General features: G+C 41.5%; 3 protein-coding genes and 1 long non-coding RNA gene across 4 annotated transcripts; 1 reads left to right on the top strand and 3 right to left on the bottom strand.

Annotated features, from left to right (window-relative positions):
• Window positions 1-2,907: 2,907 nt before the first annotated feature.
• On the bottom strand, window positions 2,908-4,276 carry LOC133715137 (calmodulin-1-like). Its single transcript, XM_062141515.1, has one exon. It carries the CDS (start codon window positions 3,995-3,997, stop codon window positions 3,386-3,388), a length of 612 nt encoding a protein of 203 aa, XP_061997499.1. The 5' UTR covers window positions 3,998-4,276; the 3' UTR covers window positions 2,908-3,385.
• A 1,683-nt stretch (window positions 4,277-5,959) lies between these two features.
• LOC133715142 (uncharacterized) lies at window positions 5,960-7,368 on the top strand. Its single transcript, XR_009848951.1, has 2 exons — window positions 5,960-6,915; window positions 7,046-7,368. It is a non-coding gene; the product is annotated as an uncharacterized LOC133715142 (long non-coding RNA).
• Window positions 7,369-7,956: 588 nt separating this feature from the next.
• On the bottom strand, window positions 7,957-8,739 carry LOC133715138 (calmodulin-like). The gene has a single exon (XM_062141516.1). The coding sequence runs from the start codon at window positions 8,636-8,638 to the stop codon at window positions 8,054-8,056; it is 585 nt and encodes a 194-aa protein (XP_061997500.1). The 5' UTR covers window positions 8,639-8,739; the 3' UTR covers window positions 7,957-8,053.
• Window positions 8,740-11,117: 2,378 nt separating this feature from the next.
• LOC133715139 (uncharacterized) lies at window positions 11,118-12,502 on the bottom strand. The gene is made up of 2 exons (XM_062141517.1): window positions 12,105-12,502; window positions 11,118-11,629 (listed from the first exon to the last, which is right to left on the bottom strand). Exons 1-2 carry the CDS (start codon window positions 12,114-12,116, stop codon window positions 11,240-11,242), a joined length of 402 nt encoding a protein of 133 aa, XP_061997501.1. The 5' UTR covers window positions 12,117-12,502; the 3' UTR covers window positions 11,118-11,239.
• Between the last annotated feature and the right edge of the window lie 11,001 nt (window positions 12,503-23,503).

Below are 23,503 nucleotides of genomic sequence, written 5' to 3'. Positions count from 1 at the left end.
AATTGATGATGTAGATGCGCATTTTGATGCGCATGAGTTTGTTGAGATTGATGATATCGAACCACGCTCCGTTGAAGCATGAATACCAACGTAGAGAAATTTGGCCTAAATGGAAAGATGCGATCCAGGTTAAGATGGATTCTCTAAACGAAGAGGAAGGTCTTTGAGCCAGTGATGCCAACACCTCCTTCCATAAAACCTATTCACTAATGGGTCTTCGTTAGAAAGCGTGTTGAGAAAAAGAGATGACGATCTCGCCTTATGGCGCAAGGCTTCTCACAAAAACGCCATGGAATTGACTACGATGAGACATATTCTCTCGTAAATGGATGTCATTGCACTCCACTACTCTGTCAGTTTGATAGTTTCCAAATAACTGAACATGCAGCTTATAAATGTGGTCACTACGTATCTCTATGGGGATCCAGATACGGAATATACATGAAAAGTTCATGGTGAACTTTATTTACCCAAATCAAGTGGCTCTAGACCACGGAGCGCATTTTCAATAAAAGATGAAACGCTCACTAAAGTGACTACTTGATTGGGAAGGGATATGCCTGCGCGTTTCCATAAACAAGTTTCGGATTCTATCGCGGTTTTCATGTTGGACATGATCTTCATTAGAAGCCCTTAAAGAGTTAAGGGAAACCGCTGAACACTTAAAATCCGAGTTTGAGATGAATGATTTTTGGGGGGACACAATTATGCCTCAGTTTGGAACTTGAGCACCGTGTTAATAGATGCTTAGGTATTTTGACAAAGGTCAAGCCTTTAAGCACCCCATAATCATTCGTAGTCTTGATCCTGAAAATGATCCTCTCCGTCTGAAGGATGATCAGATGAAGATGTGCTAGAGGCAGAAGTACGAATAAGCGCATTATTGTACTTAGCTCAATGCACAAGACTGGACATCTCATTTTGACATAAACTTGTTAGCTAAAGGTATAGCTCTGCGCCAACGCAACGCCATTGAATTGGTGTAAAAGATATCTTTCTGTACTTGAGATGTACGATCGATATGGGCTTATTCTATCCCTACAAAGAAATGATGGATTCAGACCCATCACACACCAGAAACGCCGCCAAATGCTGGCCTGCGTTTTCTATCCCTACCCCAAAACGACATAAGTGTTTTGGAAGGTTTTGCTGATATTGGGTATCTGTTGACCCATATAAAGGCCTTCCCAAACTGGTGAAGTGTTCACCATGGGTAAGACCGCAATATCTTGAAGGTCTACAGAATAGACCTTAGTCGCTATATCTTCGAACAATGCAAAGATTATTGCTCTTCACGAAGTAGTTCGTGAATGTATATAGACTGGATCCATAGTTACGCATGTTCGAACAGTTGTGGTTTGAAGTCTACCACATATGAGCCTACAAGCATTTAAAATAATGCTGCTTGTTTTGAAACAAATGAAGCAAGGCTGCATCAAAAGCGACAACATCAAGCATAAAATCAGCAACAACAGACTCTCCTCAAAGATCAATCAGAGGAGGAGATGTCTACATATATGGTCTCGAAACGTGAAGAGTGTGTTGTGCTCTTTTTCCCTTTCGACCGAGGTTATTTTTGTCCCATAGAGTTTTTATTACTCGGCAAGGTTTTTAATGAGGCAACGAGAGAAGCACCACGTTTGGGAGACACAAGGAGGAGTATCTAAATCAGGGGGAGTATCCAGAAACATACTCCACACTCAACGCGCGTTGTGCTCTTTTTCTCCTTCGACCAAGGTTGTTTTTTCCCACAGGGTTTTATTACTTGGCAAGGTTTTTAACGAGGCAATTTCGAAGCGCACGGCCTAGACAATACTATTGACATGAAATATCCAAGGGGGAGTGTTGTAGTATATATGAATCATGTTGTATATATGAGTCATAGTATAAATGTCTATATATATCATGTATACAATAGGTACTTGAGTGTATAGATAATGTACTTGAGTGTATAATGTAGGTATAGAGACTTGTGTGACAAGCTTTATGCCAAAGGGCAACAAGCATGGCAATTATCATCATCACAGCCACCATGTGGAGCTGCAGCTGTAAATGTAGTTGTTATCAAATTGAGTTACTCTTTGAGCTTTCACACTTCAAATGTATTCCTATAAATACCTCTTTGTATGAGATGAATAAACACACTGGAGTCTCCATTCTCTCTGCAACATTACTCTCTCTCTCTCTCTGTTAATTTATGCTTGTCCTTAAACATTATTTAAGTTGTTCCGCTTATACTTTTATGTATCCTTGTCCATTCCATTAAAACCAAGCAATGTGAATTGATAATGCTACCAAATGATGAAAGTCCATAAAAAGAAGAGCTTCCTGAACGAGAGAGAAATGAATTACCTTGTATGTACCATGCACATTCAGGTTTACTCTTATAAGCTGTTAAGGTTACAGAGACCTGCTGCAATTCTTTATGTAGGTAGTTCCTTATGGTAGTATTTGAATTTCTGGCATATGTGGAAGCAATGAAGCTATAGCTATGGTGGATCTTAATTGACAACCATAGATGATCAAGCTAGAACCGATGAAAGAAAAGTTATGCAGTCCAAGCATATGCATGAAGCGTGCAACAGAAATGCCTAACTAGAACATGTACCCCATATATATGGTGATCGAGAATTCCAATTTGAGATGAACCAAGAGGCAGGAGGGAGAGATGAGACAAAAGAATGTCAATTTTAGCTTATATACTGGATGTTCATTTGTTAATTCACAAACAACATAGAACAGTTAAATTTACTGAGGAACTCATGTAACCCACCAACTAATAGCAAGCTATAATTTTGTGAATTACAGACTATTGGCCTAGCTATAATTTCACTCTTTCTGATGCATATAACCCTCTTGGCCTAGCTGAATTTCAGTGAATAATTCCTCAATTATGTCGTCAAAGATCATTCGTGATCATACTGAAACTTTTTTGATCCCCAAGAATACAATACAACAACATTTATTGTCACCATAACAACATTATTTAAGTCAAATACATATCCAAACGTAACACTATCATACACAAAACAGATTTAAATCATTTAATGAACACAAATCAGAAAGAACCAGGAAATACGTTATGGAATCAAAGAAAACACACCGAATACCGAATAATAGCACATCAATCAGCGCACACACCCCAGACGTGGCTGAGTTCCGACCAGGTACGTACCTTGTTGCATTGTCTGCCAGTACCTTGTGTCTGAAGAATCCAGAAGCCATCACATAGCTCAGAATATATCATGTAGCATATATGCCATAGAGAAAGATCATGATCAACTGAGCCCATTCTTTATCAACTTGAACATAAATAATTTCAGAACACTGTTGTATAAATTAACAATGACATTCCTTGTCATCAATACAATTGGTACGTACTACGCTAGAGGTAGAAACATTGGCGTACACGCTCTCTACAACGGAGTTTCTTAGGCTTGTGACCCTTACTAGAACCACTGCTACAATGCTCGAGGCTCCGGCTATGTACTTTCTTGGCCATCATGACCTTCACAAACTCCTTATAGTTGATTTGTCCATCACCGTCCATATCAGCTTCACGAACCATCTGATTAACCTGCTCATCCGTCAGCGTCTCGCCGAGGCTCGTCATAACATGACGGAGCTCATCGGCAGAAATGAAGCCATTCTGGTCCTTATCGAAAACCCGAAACGCTTCCTTGAGCTGGTCCTCTGTGAGAGTGTCCTGCATCTTCCGGGCCATTAGGTTAACGAACTCTTGGAAATCAATCCTACCGTTTCCATCTACGTCGACCTCTTTAATCATCACCTCGAGCTCTTCTTCAGTTGGCTTCTGACCGAGTGAGCGCATCACGGTGCCGAGCTCTTTGGTAGTGATGGAACCGTCGCCGTCCTTGTCCAAAAGGCTGAAAGCATGCTTGAATTCGGCGATCTGATCGTCAGGAAGCTGATAGGCCGTGGCCGTGGCGGTGGTCGTCGTTCGACGTATGGTTCGAGAGAAGAACGTCGATCCCATTTTATTGAATTAGATCGTGAAATTTAGGGTTAGAGAGAGAGAGAGAGCTTCGCGATCACACCCAATGTGTATTGATCGATTGCATGCTGAAATTTCAAAGCTTTGATAGCCGTTCAAGAGAACAAAATTACCTTAATGCCAAATGAATACACACGTAACGATCAGCACAAACGGCGCCTGAGATGTGGATCGAGCGCCTGATACCTTTTAAGTTATCCGAAGATTTGATAGAAAAGCAATCATCACATAGCTTAGATCGAGATTATGGAACCAAAAATATATATACCATGAAGTATGCCATACAAATTAATGATCAACATAAGTTGAGCCCAACCACGTGGTGTGGTGTGTTGGTCGAATGACCTAGTTTGGAACCCCCAGGTCTAGCGTTCGAATCTCAGCTCCATCCCGTGGCTAGCAGATTTGAGGGACCCTTTGGGTTCGTGCGTCTGCGGTGCAGTGGATTAGTCTGGCTTTGCCTGGCTTTCGCCGCAATGTCGGTGTAGGTGTCCTGGCGCTGGGATACCACTGCATGGGTGTGTGAGTTACTAACAACTAACCCGATCAAAAAAAAAAAACATAAGTTGAGCCCACTTTTAATCAACTTCTAAAAATTGAATAGTAGGTGTTGAGAGAAAATTGCACACAGCGAGCGTAAATGTCACCCAACATAATTTCACTCGTATTCATTTAGTAAATAGAGTTTTTATTATTTCGGGTTCGACCCATTCAAGACAGAATGTGTCTCTTAATTACAATCCCTTGTTACAGGGAAACACCATTTGATTCCATTTATGAAGAAACCAATTGATGGGATGTATGTTTGTTTGTTTTTTGCGGCTGCACCCGGATATTTGAATGGGTTGCCTACGTACCCTTGGAGAGGGATCAAGCCACTCGTAGTTCGAGAGTTCCAATGAGTGGATGACTCATTGGAGGGCTTTGATTTTGGAATTAGAGTAGTGTTTGGGACGAATTTGGTTTAAGTGGACCAGGGATTCGATTTTGTGTTTAGGACGCGGTTGTATCTAGATTAGTTTGTTTCTAGATTGCCTACATACCCTTTGCGGGATCAAACCACATGTAGTTCCGGCTTTTGAGATTTAAATGGGTAGATGACCCATTTATTTTGAATCTGTGTTTGGGAAAGTGTTTAAAGCCCTTGAATTTGGTTTGGACTTTATTTGTGTGATTTGGGAATGAATTTGATTTTTCTGGTGTTGGGAGAATTTGACTGGAGTCAGTGATTCATTTGGGACTGGTTGAATTTGACTGGTGGAGTCAGGGGTTCTGTTTGGAGTTGCGGTTGCATCTAGTGGGTCGCTAGACTGCCTACATACCCCGTGAAGGGATCAAACCACTGTAGTTCATTCGAATTTGTATTTCGGTTTTGTACCGACTTTTTATCCGACGGATGTGTGTATATTTTTTTGAACCCGTCAAATGTATTTCCTTGGGACACCCAATTTGGTAGAGTGTCTGTTGATTTGACCCAGACCCGATGTACTGAGATTTGCAGTGGGCCTTGTGACTTGGAATGGGCTTTAGGCTGCAAATTAATAGAGCTCGAGCTTTAAAGTGATCTGGACACCCATATTTATCCTCAGGCTTTAGTTTCATCAACGCCAGGTGAAAAAGTGATCTGGGCACCCGAACATGCCGAGCTTCATAATGGGCCTTGGATTTTGCAATGGGCTTTGTGTCGCCTTCTTCACTTGTCAGCGAATCATATTACGGAACCATAGTGATCTGCTTCAAGTGAGTGATTTGCTTCAAGTGATTTGGACACCCATCTTGACTAGCTTTGAAATGGGCTTGCTTCCCAATTTTTGTAGGAGGCCCGGCTGAGATCTGCAATTAATCCACCCCTGTTTGACTTTCTTGCCGCACCAATATTCAGGAGAGGACTAACTCTTTTTTTTTTTTTTTGAAGCCAATTATCCATTGTCTTGCTTTTTTGTTTCTTTGACTTTTATATGAGCAACATGCTACTCATTTCGTTGGTTCCACCTTGTGGACCACATATCTAATCAAACTTTAATTAGCCACATATTTAATTAGCTAATTGTCCTTTGCTATCAATACAAGTAGAAGTGGTCAATCTGGTACAAGTTCTTCGATATTTTACTTGGCTGGCTCGGTGGCTCTTTTGAGTGCTACCATGTATCAATTGCTCTTCCCATCTTTTTTAACTTTTTCAAGTGGATAAGTCTGATGGCGTATAGGAAATTGAACTGGACTCTTTGGTGCTTCTCTTGATGACTCATAGGGATTTCCTTGCTCTCTTTGCGGTGCTGTTTAAGCAGCAGATACGACGCCCACCACCTGTTCGATGGAAGTCCTGTGTATGTGTATACATGTACCAATGTGTCGTTGCTTCCCCTTCTTTCTTCATCAATTGGTGATGGAAATTTGGGCGAGCTTTGGAGCTTTCACTGGTTTGCTGACCTCTCCCTTGTACACGAAAGGTAACAGAACTCAGCTCATTTTTGTTTTCTTCCTTCACTTGGTATGCACCAGCAGCAGAGGCGTCGAAGCTTGAAGATGGTGGCATTAGGCAGGGCTGTAGCTTCGTCTTTTTGACATCTGCGTAGTACCAGCTTCCTCTTGTGGCTTCGTCAACAGCAGTAGCAACTTTCAACAGGCTTTAACAATCAATTAGGTCATCTTCTTTTCCCCGTCCTTGTTGTATCAGCTTGCACTCATTTGACAGAGCCTCTGTGTGTGCCACTGTGTGGTGCAGGCGCAAGCAAGAGCTTTTGATGGAGCCTGTTTTCGTTGAAGCTCCGTTGACACTCTGTTTACTGCTGCAAGGCTTAAAAAATTCCACCGGATTGGTCATACACCCGTTGATACACATGTATCGTAAACGAGATTGCGACCGCTCCGGGGACCTTCATAGCTCCATGGTGACACAGGTAAAAGAGATGCTGCACAGAAAAAGAAAGTAGCATGGGTGGATCAGAGAGGCCCCAACCTTTGTGTTGTTTGCTTGTTGGCTCCTTGCTTCGATCAAAATTGCTGAAACGCTTCCTCTCTCCTCTGCAGCAAGCTTCACCTCTTTCTTGATGTATTTCCTGTGTCCGCTTCTGCTCCCTCTAGCGTTTTCTGCTGCCTCCTTTGTTGCCTCTCTGCTGCCTCCTTTGTTGCCTCTCTGCTGCCTCCTTCGTTGCCTCTCTGCTGCCTCTCTTCACTTGTTGTAAAGAGCTCTTTATATAGGCAACGTAGAAGAATAAGAGATCATGCAGGTTAACCATAACTTTTTTTTGAATTTGAAATGATCTTCAGATGACGATAACCATTCCCATATTCAAACTTGTAACTGTGGGAACTATCCACAACTTCCGGTATGGAATTTGAATTTGAAAGCTTGATACAAAATGAGCTATCTGATTGCTACTTGAAAGAGAAGTCCACAAGTTCAAATGATCGTAGCTTTTGTTGTCCTTGCTGGATAGATAATTTGAAATCTCACCCATCTTGACTTGGTCTTGAATTTGTAAGATAGGAAGACTATCCAAGGTTCTGAATTTGAATTTTGATGCCTTGAGTATCAATCCACGTAATCATGCTTCGGAGATAATTAAGCTAAACCAATTTGAAAGTTACTGGACTCTCTCACTTTTGCGTCGAACCAATTTTCTCATTTTGGGTTTGTGAAATTTTTAGTCTCAACAGTAGGGGACCATATTTTTATAACATCAACAAAAATGGTCATTCTACCTTTACAAATTGTTCAAATTACCCTTTATTTGTAAAGCAAGAATTCAAAATTTAATGGTAATGGATTTCATGCAGTGACATAGAGTTAGAAAATGTTGTGCAGCATTTCGGAAACTTTTGCAGTATTTCAAAAGAATGGTAATTGGAGAGAATCCACGTAATTGGTCTTTTGTTGATGTTATGAAACGAGGTCTGTATATGGAACATTCCCCATTTATTAGGTAAATTCCGAAACCTTTAACTGAAAAACCTTTTTTATGGATAATAATGTATACATTAGCAATATATATTATATATACATATATATGGTAATTCTTGTCATCAATGTGCATATTACATTACACTACAGGCAGAAATATATTGGCGTATACGCTGTTTAGTACGGCCGTTCTTAGTCTTGTGTTCCCTTGAAGAAGAATTCATGTTACCGTGTCCGCTGCTCCGGCTTCGTCCTCTCTTGGCCACCATAACTTTGACAAACTCCTCATAGTTGATTTGTCCATCTCTATCCAAATCAGCCTCCCTAACCATCTCACCAATTTCCTCATCTGTCAGCTTCTCGCCGAGATTCGTCAGGACATGACGGAGCTCGGCGGCAGAAATGAAGCCATTCTGGTCCTTATCAAACACCCGAAACGCTTCCTTGAGCTCCTCATCGGAATCAGTGCCCTTAATCTTTTTGGCCATCAGTTCAAGGAACTCTTGGCATTCCATGGTACCGCTTCCATCGGCATCAACCTCGTTGATCATATCTTGAAGCTCTTCTTCGGTCGGGTTCTGCCCAAGTGAGCGCATCACAGTGCCGAGCTCTTTGGTAGTGATGGAGCCATCGCCGTCCTTGTCGAAAAGGCTGAACGCCTCCTTGAACTTTGACTTCTGGTCGGGGGACAGCTGATCGGCCATGGTACCACGTTGCATAGTGATCTAGGTTTGTAGAGAAGAAGATCGAATGAAATTTTAGGGTTCCAGAGAGAGAGAGAGAGAGAGAGGCTTCACAACGATATATATTTGATATCAAATGGATGCTGAAATTTCAGTATTTAATCAAGCATGATATTGCAATAAGGGTAAAGATGTATTTTGGTATAATATGCGACGGGGCTGGGATAGCTTGGTTTTTAAGTCATGCATGACTTTCTTTATGAAAAGGAAAGAAAATAAATGCTCCACAAACAAGATTCTTACTTTGCTTCCCTGCCTTTTCTGTTTCTTTTTTAAGGTAATTAATTTGGTTCTTTGATTGTGTTTTGGACCTATGTTTAAGATAGAAGAGATTCGGATGATATAGATAGTATGTTGGGGTTGTGTAACTCGATATAAATTAAGATGTGAAAGTCTCACATTAAAAAATAAACACTACAACATAAAGAATATGAGAAATTTTTCTATACTACAGTCAAATCAAGTCATCATGCCACGTGGTTTGATGTGCCACTAAAATACTGACACGTGATTTTGATAATGTGAAGTATAATTTGATTGTTCTAAAGTACCCTTTCCTCTCATCCCATCTCTCTCATACGACACTATTGCTGTTTTGCAGCTTAATTTCCTGCAAATCTTTAGCATTGATCAAGAACTTAATTAATAACTAGCGAAGAATTCAACCAAGTAAGAGAAAATAAACTCATGGAGAAGCCAATTTCAGATCAAATTTCAAATATCTTCATCATTGAATATTGGTTAATTGACATCTTGCTTTCCAGAAGAAAAAAAGTGATAGCGCACTTTTATGGTTTCTGGATAATTCATGGCAACCAAACCAAACGTACAGCTCGTTAGTTCCTAACCAAGATCTCCACTCAATTTGTTTCTAGAGAAGTCTATGCTGATAACAAGGGACAGAGTCTTGGTGTAAATCATAGATGATCCTCTAGAGGTTGACAGATCTTAAAATGATAGCCTAGATTGCAGGTTTTTGTTTCAAAGAGATTCAGATTTAGATTTTTTTCTTGAGTTTCCATGGAAACTTTCGTCAATAAAGTTGTGGGGATTTCAAGGAGAAATAGCAAAAGGAGAGAGATGTACAGAAAATCTACAGGAGTTCGGGTCGTGCAAATTCTTCATAGCCTTAAGAACAAGAATGTATATCTTCTGATCGAGATCTAAATTACCCAAACCATGGCAGTTTCTATAGAGGGAGGAGAGTGGGTATTTCGGTCAAATCGATTTTGTATTGCATTGAACAGGTCCACATGTCATTGGTTTATGTGCGCGTCAAACCACTTCAGCATCAGCATGCCACGTGGTTTGACCGTAGCAAAAAAAATTTCTCAAAGGATATAATGACACGTTTACTTACTTGGAATGGAAAATAATCATGAATCGGAGACAAGTGGAATGGGAGAAGAAAGGAATCGGTATTGATTCCGGAGGAATGATTCCTAAACCCATCTCCCCCCTTCGTAATCGAATTCTTGAGTATTCAGGAATCGATTCCTGATAAATAGGTGTGACCTACACCAATTCCGATTCATTCATGTGTTAGTAAACACATGAATTCTTTTACCAGGTAACATTCAGATTCCTTTATGTGTTAGTAAACACAGGGGTGTTTTTACTCCGTAATCATTTCATTACATTCCATTCCATTCCAAGTAAGTAAACATGCCCTAAGTGATTAGATTATAGGAATACATAGTTTTTTTGAGATAAAATCTCACACCTGTTAACATCAATGAAGTCCAGTTTTTTTGAGATAAAATCTCACACCTGTTAACATCAATGAAGTGGGACAATATCAATACTATATGTAGGAATGGACCACACAAAGTTCATTTACCCACACAACAAACGAATGGAAAAGTAATTCTTAAACCACCAATCCACTCAAGCCTCGATCACTATAATTCTATAAACATGACTGATTTTCTCTACTTTTTTTGGGTAGGTAACATGTTATTTCGTTTAACATGTAATTAAATCCTGAACCCCTGATCATAATACAGTATAGGAGTCAAGTTAAAACAAGACAACCCAGCATGTAGATTTATGATTAACATTTGTATGGCCTTCACCTGCTCACCATACATACCATTTGTTGATCTTACATTCTTATCATCTAATACTGGCAAAACAGGAACCTTAGCACAATGGAGTGTAGGCATAACCACTGGATCAAGACATGTGGGCGAGCTTAGCTAGGCTTAGGCGAGTGTTTTGCAGGTGAAGGGACTCGTGATGGATGGTTTGTTTATCAGTTTTTTTACTTCTTCTTCTTTTATTTATTTATTTATTTTTTTGGGCCACAATTTATGAGGTTTAATCTTACCTCTACTGATTGATGAATAATTAGCAAGCACAAAAATATTATTTGTCCTTTGAGCTTTCCAAGTGGTGAGTAAGGGTTAGAAATTGAGTTGGAATCAAATAATGTCAGAGATTTGATCCTTTTAAATATAACTATGAAGAATAAAAAGTGAAGAAGTATGTCACTCAACTTCATTCCAGTCATCAAGAGAAAACAACTTATTGCATATATCATAGTTGAGTATTTGAGTGCGATATTTCATTGGTCATTTAATCCTCCGACTCAGAATCAGTAGCAGCTAACTCCTTCATCTTCTTCTCCAATTCCGTGGCGTAGAGAACGAGGACGTCAACTTCAGCTTTGGTCGACGAAGCAGTACCGGCCGATAAGGGGAGAGAAGACGCCGTTCCCGTATGCAACACATCCAACGCCCAATCTAGAAGTTCTTCTCCGTAGAGCGCTCCAACCTTATACAGTCTCCTGTTCCTTTTACCAGGCCTTGTTACACCTACTTCCCCACGCGTGACCAAAAACATCTTGTTCATCAGTTCGTCGTTCTCTGTAATAATTTGCGACCCGATGACGTCATAGCTCTCTCGCCGAAGGACCTCACTGATTGCCTTCAGAAAATTTTCATCATACTTTTCTAGTTCTGGCACCTATGAAAAAGACCAATTATTAATTCTAAATCAAGTATTATATATGATTATCATAGGGTATCATCTAACAGACCATTTTTGCAAAAAAAAGAGCAGAATCGGAAATCTTTCGGGTATTATATATCTATCTTGAATCAAGTAAATAGACCAACATAATGTCATTAATATGTCCAGATGCAAAACCAGGATCTAAAATCTATAATTTAGAATTTAGCATAATATATTGGATCAATCTATTAATGGAGGTCTAAAACTTGAATAATTTAGACTGATGAAATAAATTGCAAAGCTACATCTATCATCTATAGTCATTTGATACCTTTTTGTATCATTTAATTTTTTTTTTATAATGCTACGTCATTTTGAATGACCAAACAGTTTTCAATATAACTGAAATTTTGCAGACTTACTAGCACAGAAAAATCTAAAAGATCAACGATTCCAACTGGAGTGATAGAAGTAGAAATTAACTTACACTCTTTAGCATGGACAAAAGGTTGATGTCATATTTTGACGAAATAGTGATCTCTTTGCTAATATGCAGCTTGTTCTCAGACACCACACTCTGCCAAGCTTCGGCCTCAAGAATCAGGGCTTGAACTTCAGTTTTGGGAATAACGGACTCGGTTGCTGGGGCTGATGGCCGATGTTAGGAGCTCATCCCCATAGAATTCTCCTGCTTTTATCTCCCAACGAGTGAGACAATATCTCTTTTCAATACTTGCAACTCCATCAACGATGAATATCATTTTAAGCGATTCCTGCTCTTTAATAATAGGCTTTGACTGGCCCCGCTTTGACTTTGTATACTTCTGGAGTTTAAGTTTCTCAGAGATTCTTTTCAATCCTCGTTCATTCACATCTTGAAGAAGTGGTACCTGGAATTTGTAGAAAACAATGTATATATTGTTGTAGAGAAACTGAAATTGAGAGGAATTTGCTGTGTATTCTCATTGATAATAGGGGCCTCTTTATATAGAGGATTACAATGCATAGAATCTCAATCATACAAGGAAAGTAATTCTACATTGATTAGGATTCTAGATCCTTCTAATTAAATCCTATTACCACTAGGTCAAGTAACCTAGAGTTTGGGCCAGACACATAATCGGGATTTCCTTGAACACTCCCCCTTGTGTCGTCCAAACGTGGTGCTTCTCTCGTTGCCTCATTAAAAACCTTGCCGAGTAACAAAAACCCAGTGGGACAAAAATAACCTCGGTCAAAGGGGAAAAAGAGCACAACACACCCTTCACGTTTCGAGGTGAACATGTAGACATCTCCCCCTGATGTCTGCGCCTCCCCCTGATGACTACGATCATGGGAGTTCAGATAATTTCCGCAAGCCAATTCTTGCCACATGTTTCTCGAACGTGGATTTGGGCAATGACTTAGTAAACAAGTCTGCCTCATTGTCCTCAGATCGAACCTGGTTCACTTTGATCTTGAGGAGTTTCTGTTGTTGCTGATTGTAGAAGAATTTGGGCGATATATGCTTGGTGTTGTCGCCTTTGATGTAGCCTTGCTTCATTTGTTCAATGCAAGCAGCATTATCCTCATAAATGCTCGTTGGCTCATCTGTGGTAGACTTCAAACCACAATTGCTTCGAATATGCGTAACTATGGATCGAAGCCATATACATTCACGAACTGCTTCGTGAAGAGCAATAATCTCTGCATGATTCGAAGAAGTAGCGACTAAGGTCTGTTTTGTAGACCTCCAAGATATCGCGGTCTTTCCCATGGTGAAAACATAACCAGTTTGGGAGCGACCTTTGTGTGGGTCAGAGAGGTACCCAGCATCAGCAAAACCTTCCAAAACACTTATATCGTTTTGGGATGGGGATAGGGGACGCAGTCCACTATGTGTGGCGTCCCTGGCACTTGATGGGTCCGAATCCATCTTCTCTCTGTAGGGATAGAACAAGCCCATATCGATCGTACCACTTAGGTATCGAAAGATATCTTTAACACCAGTCCAATGGCGTCGTGTAGGCGCAGAGCTATATCTAGCTAGCAAGTTCACAGCGAATGAGATATCCGGTCTTGTGCATTGAGCTAAGTACAATAATGCGCCTATTGCACTTAGGTAGGGCACCTCTGCCTCTAGCACTTCTTCATCGTCATCTTTTGGACGAAATTGATCCTTCTTTGGATCAAGACTGCGGACGACCATTGGGGTGCTTGAAGGCTTAATCTTATCAGTGTTGAAACGCCTAAGCATCTTTTGGGTATAAGCTGATTGATGAATCAGGATACCATCTCTACGGTGCTCAAGTTCTAAACCGAGGCAAAACCGTGTTTTCCCAAGATCTTTCATCTCAAACTCGGATTTCAAGTGTTCAGCGGTTTCCCTTAACTCTTTAAGGGTGCCAATTATGTTCATGTCATCGACATAAACCGCTACTATTGCAAATCCGGAACTTGTCCTTTTTATGAACACACATGGGCACAGTTCATTGTTGACATATCCCTTTCCAATGAAGTAGTCACTTAGACGGTTATACCACATCCGTCCGGATTGTTTCAATCCATATAGTGAGCGTTTCAATCTAATCGCAAACGCGCTCCGTGGTTTAGAGCCACTTGATTTGGGTAACTGAATTCCGTCTGGAATCTTCATGTATATCTCCGTATCTAGATCCCCATATAGATACGCTGTAACCACATCCATAAGCTGCATGTTCAGTTTTTCGGAAACTACCAAACTGATAAGGTAGCGAAACGTTATGACGTCCATTACGGGAGAATAGGTCTCCTCGTAGTCGATTCCAGGGCGTTGTGAGAAACCTTGCGCCACAAGGCGAGCTTTGTACCTTACAATCTCGTTTTTCTCATTATGCTTTCTAACGAATACCCATTTGTGACCAACTGGTTTGGTGTTGGGCGGTATTGGCACAACCGGTCCGAATACCTTTCTTTTCGCTAGAGAATCAAGTTCTGCCTGGATCGCATCTTTCCACTTTGGCCAATCAGCTCTACGTTGGCATTCATCAACGGAGCGTGGTTCGATGTCATCGGTCTCAATAATCTCACGCGCCACTGAATACGCGAATACATCATCAATGATGATGGAGTTTCTTTCCCACGTCCCATGTACACTAGTGTAATTAACAGAGATCTCTACGTTCTCAGGGATAGGTTCTGACATTGAGGCGTCCCCCAATGATGTCTCTTGGACATAACCATAATCCGGAACATTCTCATGGGATGGATTTTGAGTATCGATGATCAAAGGATTTGTTTGTGCCTCATTCGCTCTCTTTCTAGGGCGAGTATCCTTCGAACCAATCGGTCTACCGCGCTTTCTTGCGGGACCTGCGGCCATAGATGCCACATCATTGCCATGTTGGGCAATGGCGCCATCTCCTGGTGTCACAGGAGAGGCGTGATGTCCAGTATTTGGGACATCGATCCTTGCAGGCACGTTTGCAGCAGGTATGTGTGATCTCGTCACTTTGGCAACATCAGAAAACGCATCAGGCAGAGTGTCTGCTACGTTCTGGAGCTCGATTATTCTTCGCACTTCAAGTTCGGACTGTGCGGTACGGGGATCGAGATGAGACATAGTGGGGACAGACCACGAGAATTCCTGTCGTTCCTGTTGAACAGATGTGTTCTTATCTCCTCCTAACGATGGGAAGACTGTCTCATCAAAGTGACAATCCACAAATCTAGTGGTAAAGAGATCGCCTGTCAAGGGTTCAAGGTAGCGGACGATCGTTGGAGATTCATATCCAACATAAATGCCCATTCGTCGTTGTGGACCCATCTTAGTACGCTGTGGCGGCGTAATAGGCACATAAATGGCACACCCAAAAATGCGTAAGTGCGAGATATCGGGCTCGTACCCAGTCACTAGCTGTAACGCAGAGTAAGATTGGGTGGCAGTGGGTCGTAGACGAATTAGCGTCGCTGCATGCAATATTGCATATCCCCAAGCAGAAACAGGGAGATTGGTGCCCATAACCAATGTCTGTGCTATCATCTGTAGTCGTTTGATAGCGGCTTCTGCGAGACCATTTTGGGTATGAACATGGGGAACTGGATGCTCTACATCAATCCCCAGTGACATGCAATAGTCATCGAATGTTTTCGATGTAAACTCCCCAGCATTATCAAGTCGAATTGACTTAATAGGATGGTCAGGGTAGTGGGCCCGTAGACGGATAATCTGGGCGAGGAGTTTAGCATAAGCAGCATTTCGAGTGGACAGTAGCGCGACATGTGACCAGCTTGTCGACGCATCAACCAAAACCATAAAGTATTTAAAAGGTCCGCATGGTGGTTGAATGGGTCCACAGATATCCCATTGGATTCTCTGTAAGAACGGAATGAGTATTTTGGGATCCTTTGCGTAGGACGGTCTCGGTCCTAATTTCCCGAATGAACAGGCTTTTCAGAAAGAGCGAGGGGCCTTAGAAGCAACCAATGAAGATTTTGGTTGGGTCTGAGCGTCTGTAGCGTTATTAGAAGCAAAGTGTGTGACTACATCTCCCATTATGGCGTTAGAGCCATGGAAATTGGTGTGTGTGGCGTTATGGCCACTAGGAGGAACAACCATGGCGTCATGCTCATGGTTGGCGCCATTAATGGCGTCATCACATGGGACTTGGGTAGCCCTATGGCGCCCCAAGACGGCTGCAGCTCCAGATGCTGCAATTGTTGCGGTCTTGCTAAGTCCTGGAATCAATTTTCGATTCTTGCTTCTTCTCACTCTGAAGAATGGATGTCCGTGTGAAGTCTTTAGTATACGAAGCATCATATCACGACCAGGATGTCCTAGTCGGTCATGCCAAAGCCAATATGTGTCTGAATCCAAGAGATCTTCTCTTATGATATTGTGGGATTCAATTGGTCGAATTGTAGTGACATAAAGTCCACTAGATTGACACATAAGCTTCTCTAAGATGCGCTTTCTTCCGCAATCATTAGAGGTAATGCAAAGGAATTCTATTCCGTTCTCACTATGCGTTTCCGCATGGAATCCGTTGGCTCTAATATCTTTAAAGCTCAATAAGGTTCGATTTGCCTTAGGAGCATAGAGAGCTTCAGTGACTTTAATCAAGGTGCCATTAGGCAAATGGAATTGGGCCATTCCATGTCCTTGAACTAAACCTGATGGCCCAGCCATCGTAGTCACAGATGAATATGTAGGCAACATCTCCAAGAATAATTGCCTATGTCGTAGAATGGTGTGCGTAGTCGCACTATCCGCAAGACATTGAAGTTCATCCATTCCTAAAAGAAAAGCTCGTAATTAAAAAGGAGTCATAAAGAAAAGAACTCAACTTTTATTAATAAGCCAAACGGAATTACATCATCGTTTCTTTAACCAAAGAAAATCTAATCCAATAAACTAGTTAATGCAAAACAATGGTAGTCGTCTAACTCCTTTCGGTAATTCCAATGTAAATGTGACCAGGTGAGTAGAGAGATGTCGGTGGAGCGAGGCTCACTTAAGTACCACTTATCTCAAAACCGTCCTAGACATCACACTCACATTGAGTACGCCTACTTTGAAGAAAGACTAATAGCATTGGCATCTACTATAAAAATAATATGGCAATTGCCTACATCTCTTGGAAATAAAAAGACTTAATCAAAATCGCCAGTTTCTGGGTCTTGATCCTTGTAGTCTTCCACCCTTAGATCGAGATCTCCATCTTGATCTTCTTGTTCCATGTAATTTGCCTCCCTTGCTTCACGATACAACTTGTATGCGTTTGCAACGTTCTGGGATGCAGTACACTTCTTTGCCCAATGTCCACTTGATCCACATCTGAGACAAGCATCATTATGGTCAGGTTCCCTTGATCGAGGCACTCTGGGAGCGTTTTGTTGGCGGTTATTGCTTTTGGTGGCGTTACCACCATAACCGGAGGCTTGGTCTCTCTCTCTCTTCACACGTTTACCTCCACGGTTCCGTGCACGCCTATCTTGGCGATTTCCTTCCTCTTTAGGGTGAGAATATGGACCAGAACGTCCAGAATTATCCCTACTCTTAGGGTTTCGCTCCTTGCGTCCTCCCTTGGAGGCGCGACTATAATTAGACTCCGGAATTGACTTGGTTCCCACGGGTCTGGAGTTATAGTTCTTCACAAGTATGTTGTCGTGCTTTTCAGCTACGTTCAAGGCACCAATTAGCTCATGAAATCTTGTGATGCGTCTGGCATTGACATCAATCCGATAGTTTTTGGCTATCATCAATGCAGAGACGGGGAAGGTGGAGAGAGTTTTCTCGATCAACATCGTATCAGTGATGTTCTGTCCACAGAATTCCATCATAGACTTGATACGAAGTGCTTCTGAATTGTAGTCAAGTACAGACTTGAAATCACAGAAGCGGAGGCTAGACCATCTCACTTCTAAGTCTGGAAGCAGGGAATCACGGACGTTGCCAAAACGGTGCTCGAGTTCTACCCATAGTCTTCTTGGGTCTTCCTCATTGAGGTACTCATTTTGGAGCGCGTCATTCATGTGCCTTGTCATGAGAATGATGGCTTTGGCTTCATTCGCCTCTCTCGTAGCTCTATTTGCTTCAAAAGCAGCAGCTTGTTGAGGAGTACGCACGTCCTGACTTGGCTCTTGGATCGTACTCAGGATCCCATCAGCCTTAAGATGCTGGCGCACATCACGGACCCACTTGTGGTATCCTGCGCCTGTTGTCTCTAGTGGAGCGAAGCTCAACTTGTTCAGGTTACTCATCCTGAAAAACAACAAGAAAATAGGGTTAGTTTCGGAGCGAAAAAGGCTACCACGAAAAACTATAAAATTTCTGAGCGTAGTCGCTTCCAAGAAATTAGGGATTTTCTGAGCGTAGTCGCTTCCAAGAAAATCCGATTCCAAGAGGGGTTTTTGGATTAGATCGAAACGACGATGTAAGTGGTCGATCGTTTTCTTCTTAACAAACTCTAAGTTTGGAGGACTCTACAAGCTCTAAGCTCGGAGTGAGCACGAACCCCCACAGTTCGGCTTTTGGTCTCCCCTATGAAGAAGAAAGGGGGGTAGAATAAGGGATGTTGGAAGTCCCCGAGAAAAAGAAGAAGAAATTGAAAAACTTCAAAAACGGGAACTTTTAGAAAAGTTTACCTTGAAAAATAGCCGGAAATCTTGACCGGAAAAGACGACGGAGGTGGCCGGAAAAAGGTTGCCGGAGGTGGCCGGAAAAGTGGCCGGAAACTGGTGGCCGGAGGTGGTGGCCGGAGCTATGCAGGGTTGCTGCAGGGGTTGTGCAGGAGGTGTTCGGAGGCTGTGCAGGAGATGTGCAGGGCTGGCAGGCAGCTGCTCGGCAGGTGCTCGGTAGGTCTCGGCAGGTGCTCGACAGGTGCTTGGCAGGTGTCGGCAGGTGCTATGCGGAGCTTTCGGCAGATGTCGACAGGGGCAGGCACAGGTCTCGGCAGGTGTCTCGGCAGGTCTCGGCAGGTCTCGGCAGATGTCTCGGCAGCTCTCGGCAGATGCAGGCACAGGGCTCGGCAGGTGTCGGCAGATCTCGGCAGCTGCTCGGCAGGGCTCGCAGGGGCAGGCACAGGGCAGGCACAAGGCAGGGGTCGGTCCGATTTTTCCGACGGCCGGTTCAGGGGGTTTCCGGCCGGTTCCGGTGGTTCCGCCGCCGGTTCTGGGCTCCTTGGGAATAGGGCTTCGATATGTGGGGCGGTGGTTTCAGGATTTTGAAGGTTACGAAATTAGGGTTTTCAGGGTTAGGGCTTCGTGCTGATAACGTGTTGTAGAGAAACTGAAATTGAGAGGAATTTGCTGTGTATTCTCATTGATAATAGGGGCCTCTTTATATAGAGGATTACAATGCATAGAATCTCAATCATACAAGGAAAGTAATTCTACATTGATTAGGATTCTAGATCCTTCTAATTAAATCTTATTACCACTAGGTCAAGTAACCTAGAGTTTGGGCCAGACACATAATCGGGATTTCCTTGAACATATATATTATAAATGATCACATAATAATATAAAGGATAAGAATCCAGTTGTGAATATATCATTGAAATCTTAATTATTTATGAGGAGTAATTTTTAACACTCTACTTTCATACTTACACTTCACCTTTAAGCTGCTTGCTTAAAAATAGAATACGAGTGTGTGTGTGTGTATATATATATATATATATGTATATATATATATATATATGTGTTCAAAAGTAGAGAGCAAATATCAATTATCATACATGGCCAAAGTCGGTGGGTTCGAGTCCCACAAATGGCGTTATCTTCTAAACCTTTACGAATTTTACCAAAAAAAAAAAGAACATGGCCATGGCATATATGTTTCAAGTAACTTACCTGCTTCAGCCTAGCCATCGACCTATATATCATGTCCGTGATTTCAGTTCTAATACCATCGGGAACAATTGAGAGGATATTATTCGGATCCAAGTCAAATTCTGGATTTTGTTTACGTTTTTCTTCTACTGCTTTCACGATATTGGACTTAAAATGAAGATCAGGGCCGTCTGGGTCGAGGTGGTTTTTTCTTAGCCACGAATCTATCTCTTTCGCATCCTTTTCCTTTTTTATCTGAACTCGAAGATCAGGAGAAAGACTGCGAAGGATTTCATTCTCATCAACATCATCCTTCTTGCTTTGCACTGCTTTATCTACCACGTCTTTCTCGACCTTTGACTTGAAAACTGTCGTGATTCAGGTCATTTTTATCTAACCATAAGATTATCTTCGGTTCAATTTTATCCTTTAGAGTGTGTTTGGATGAGGAAAAAAAGATGGAATTTCAGTGTTTGGATGAGGAAAAAAATGATGGAATTTAAATGAAAGTGAGGATTTCATAATTCCTAAAAGCCAATACCCTCGTTTGGCATTATCAGATTCGTAATTTTAAATTTCTCTGTGGAAAAAAATGAAGGAATTCGTTATTTAAATTTCTCACTTCAATTTCCACCAAAATATGTGTCATTTACAAATTCCTTTGTAGTATTCAATTTTTATTTCCAAAACAAGACTTTTTTCTATTTTATCTTTTTGTTTGTTTTAAACTTTCTTAATTTATTACACATTTCAAATCCTAAATAGATGCAACCAAACAATTGTCACACCCCGAATTTTGAATAACAAATTCAAAATCCGAAACATGAATTTAACAACTTAAACAAATAAACGTTCTGAATTTTTTTCTCAGAAACAACCATGCCTCACACCACTCAAAATTCAAATCTCGAAAACCTCGAGTTAATTATTACAACTCACACTCTTACAAAGTAAAATTGTAAAGCTCTAAATGAGCATAACAAACCTCACAAAATGTTGTAACTCAAGTACCACAACTCTAAGCAGCCCGATCACCGCCCTGGTTCTCCTGACCTGTAGGATTACCCGCTACACCGTTTGAATAGTGTACCGGGATTGCAACAATACAAACCCGGTAAGCTTTTTGCAAAGCTCGTATGAGTAAATGAAAGGATTGCACGATTAAAAGTAACAAATCAACTCAAGCATAAAATCAACTCAAACATTTTTTTTTTTTTTTTTGCATAATAATTGAAGTGTACAACGTCACTTCAAGCATCAATCAACTCACATCTCACAATGACCACCACAACACAACTACACGTTCTCTCTCTAATACACAAATGTATACTCATGGGCATACGATTTTTATTTTAATCCCCCATGCAGTATATTATACTCCAGGGCATACGATAACTCACATTATCCCCCTAGCAGTATAGTGTACTCAAGGGCATACGATAACTCAAGGTTATCCCCCCAGCAGTACAAAGGCAGACAGACTAGAGCTCTAACTGAATCGTAATGTGTCACTTTGGCCAAGGTTCACCCTTATGAAAATATTTGCCTCAAATCACTCGACTCCTCATTTAATTCATCTCAACGACTCAACTATCGCACTTTACTCAATTACTCTTTATCATAATCAACTCAACATATAAGATAATTTATATCTTCTAAAGAGTAATGCTTGAATAATAACTCATTTAACCATATCAATACTTCACCCAATATCACACCATCCAATATATATTCCACGTAAATATATATATACGTAGTCACCCACACAAGAATGACCACTAATACCAACTATAGTTCACATGCATTAAAATCTAGAAATTCATTTTTTTATAGTTCAAATACATTTTACTTACCTATGGACCGTAGTTGAGCAAGTCCATATAATTTAAAACAAATATTTATTTTTATAAAACAATTTCCACAAATTCACAATTAAATAAAATCACCGAATTTCGGTTCGTAAATGAACCATGTGCGATTTACTCACCTCGATATTCCTGTTGCGTCTTCAATTTAACACAATACACACTGAAACCGCTCATCCAAGGAAGACTGTCAATCACCTAATCAAACATGACCTTAACTTAGCCAATAACTCAAAAACATACTCAAACGACAATCCAACGGTCGGATCGAAATTAAATGATGATCCAACGGTCGGATCCTCACGGATCGCCTTTAGGATCACCCTCCAAAAATCATCACGAAGATCCAACGGTCGGATCGAAATTAAATGATGATCCAACGGTCGGATCCTCACGGATCGCCTTTAGGATCACCCTCCAAAAATCATCACGAAGATCCAACGGTCAGATCTTCCTGAATCGTCCTTACTAACATCTTCACAAATTTAAACGAAAATCCGACGGACGGATTCTCACGAATCGCCTCCCTAATCACTGTTTAGCAATTATACGAAGATCCAACGGTCGGATCTTCGCCCATGACCACACAAAGCCACTGGGACAGTCATAAGCATGCAATATTCTATACAACAATAGAGATGCATCACTCAACACAAATCATTCTCAAAAGCACGCCAATAAAACATGTCACTCAGTGATGATGACTTGGGCTAATCACTAGGGCTGGCAATTTGGGCCGAAGAAACAGAACCAGTCGCATTTCGAACAGGCCCGAACCAATTTGGGCGGAAAACTCGGCCCACCAACCTTTGGCTCGGCTCGGCTCAGCCGTACTGTTTGGCTGCCTTCGGCTCGGCTACGGTATGAAGTTTCACATACTGTATGAATACCGTACTGACCGTATATACATCCATATACCGAGCATATACAAGATCCAAAAATATTTGTAGGAGGTAAGGTTCGAAACCCTAACCTGCTGCAAGAAAGCTCTGCTCCCAACCACTGGAGCAAGAGCTGCTCTCAATAATATATGTACACATGTTATATTTATTATGTCATAAGCGAACATAATTAAAATAAAAGGGAGGCAAGGGTCGAACCTCAGACCTCATGTACAAGAGCTTAGCTCTCAACCACTCGAGCACAAGCTGTTCTCGTTGTTATCCATACAATTCTTTTTATTTATTTCAATTGTTTCGTCAGTCTGGCCCATGAAATACCCAAAACTATTTCAGTAATCCGGCCCATCGGGCCTCCAACCACAGCTACAGTTGAGGGCATTGATCCGTGATGTGCCCTTGCACAGTCCACATGCCACGACTTGTCTTTTCCGTGATTTACGGAAATCATATCTACTTTCGGCTAAAGCTTGTCGGTCACAGCTCCTCGAGATTCCTCCGGTTCCCTCACGCGCTCCACACGCGACAACAAACTTTTCTTTTCCGCGTTTTAGGGCGACTTTAATCTGACGCGTAGTTTGACTCTCCGAGACTGTCCATCCAACGGTGGAGATTTGCATGCCTTGTTCCTTAAATAGGTGCATTCTGGGGATGAGACTGTTCACGCCAAAAACTTCTTCAGCGTTTAAGCCCTTCTCTCTCAAATCTTCAGTCCTTCTCTCTCAATCTTTAGCCCTTCTCTCTCAAATCTTCAGCCCTTCTCTCTCAAATCTTCAGCCATTCTCTCTCAAATCTTCGACCCTTCTCTCTCAAATCTTCAGTCCTTCTAA

The sequence above is a fragment of the Rosa rugosa genome, chromosome 6, assembly GCF_958449725.1.
Source record: "Rosa rugosa chromosome 6, drRosRugo1.1, whole genome shotgun sequence".
Taxonomy (NCBI): domain Eukaryota; kingdom Viridiplantae; phylum Streptophyta; class Magnoliopsida; order Rosales; family Rosaceae; genus Rosa; species Rosa rugosa.
The sequence above is the reverse complement of the archived record's forward strand: the minus strand, read 5'-3'. Positions and strand labels throughout refer to the sequence as shown.

What these genes read in the sequence shown, in the direction of transcription:
- LOC133715137 (XM_062141515.1), bottom strand. Translation starts at nt 3,997, where the DNA reads ATGGGATCGACGTTCTTCTCTCGAACCATACGTCGAACGACGACCACC.
- LOC133715138 (XM_062141516.1), bottom strand. Translation starts at nt 8,638, where the DNA reads ATGCAACGTGGTACCATGGCCGATCAGCTGTCCCCCGACCAGAAGTCA.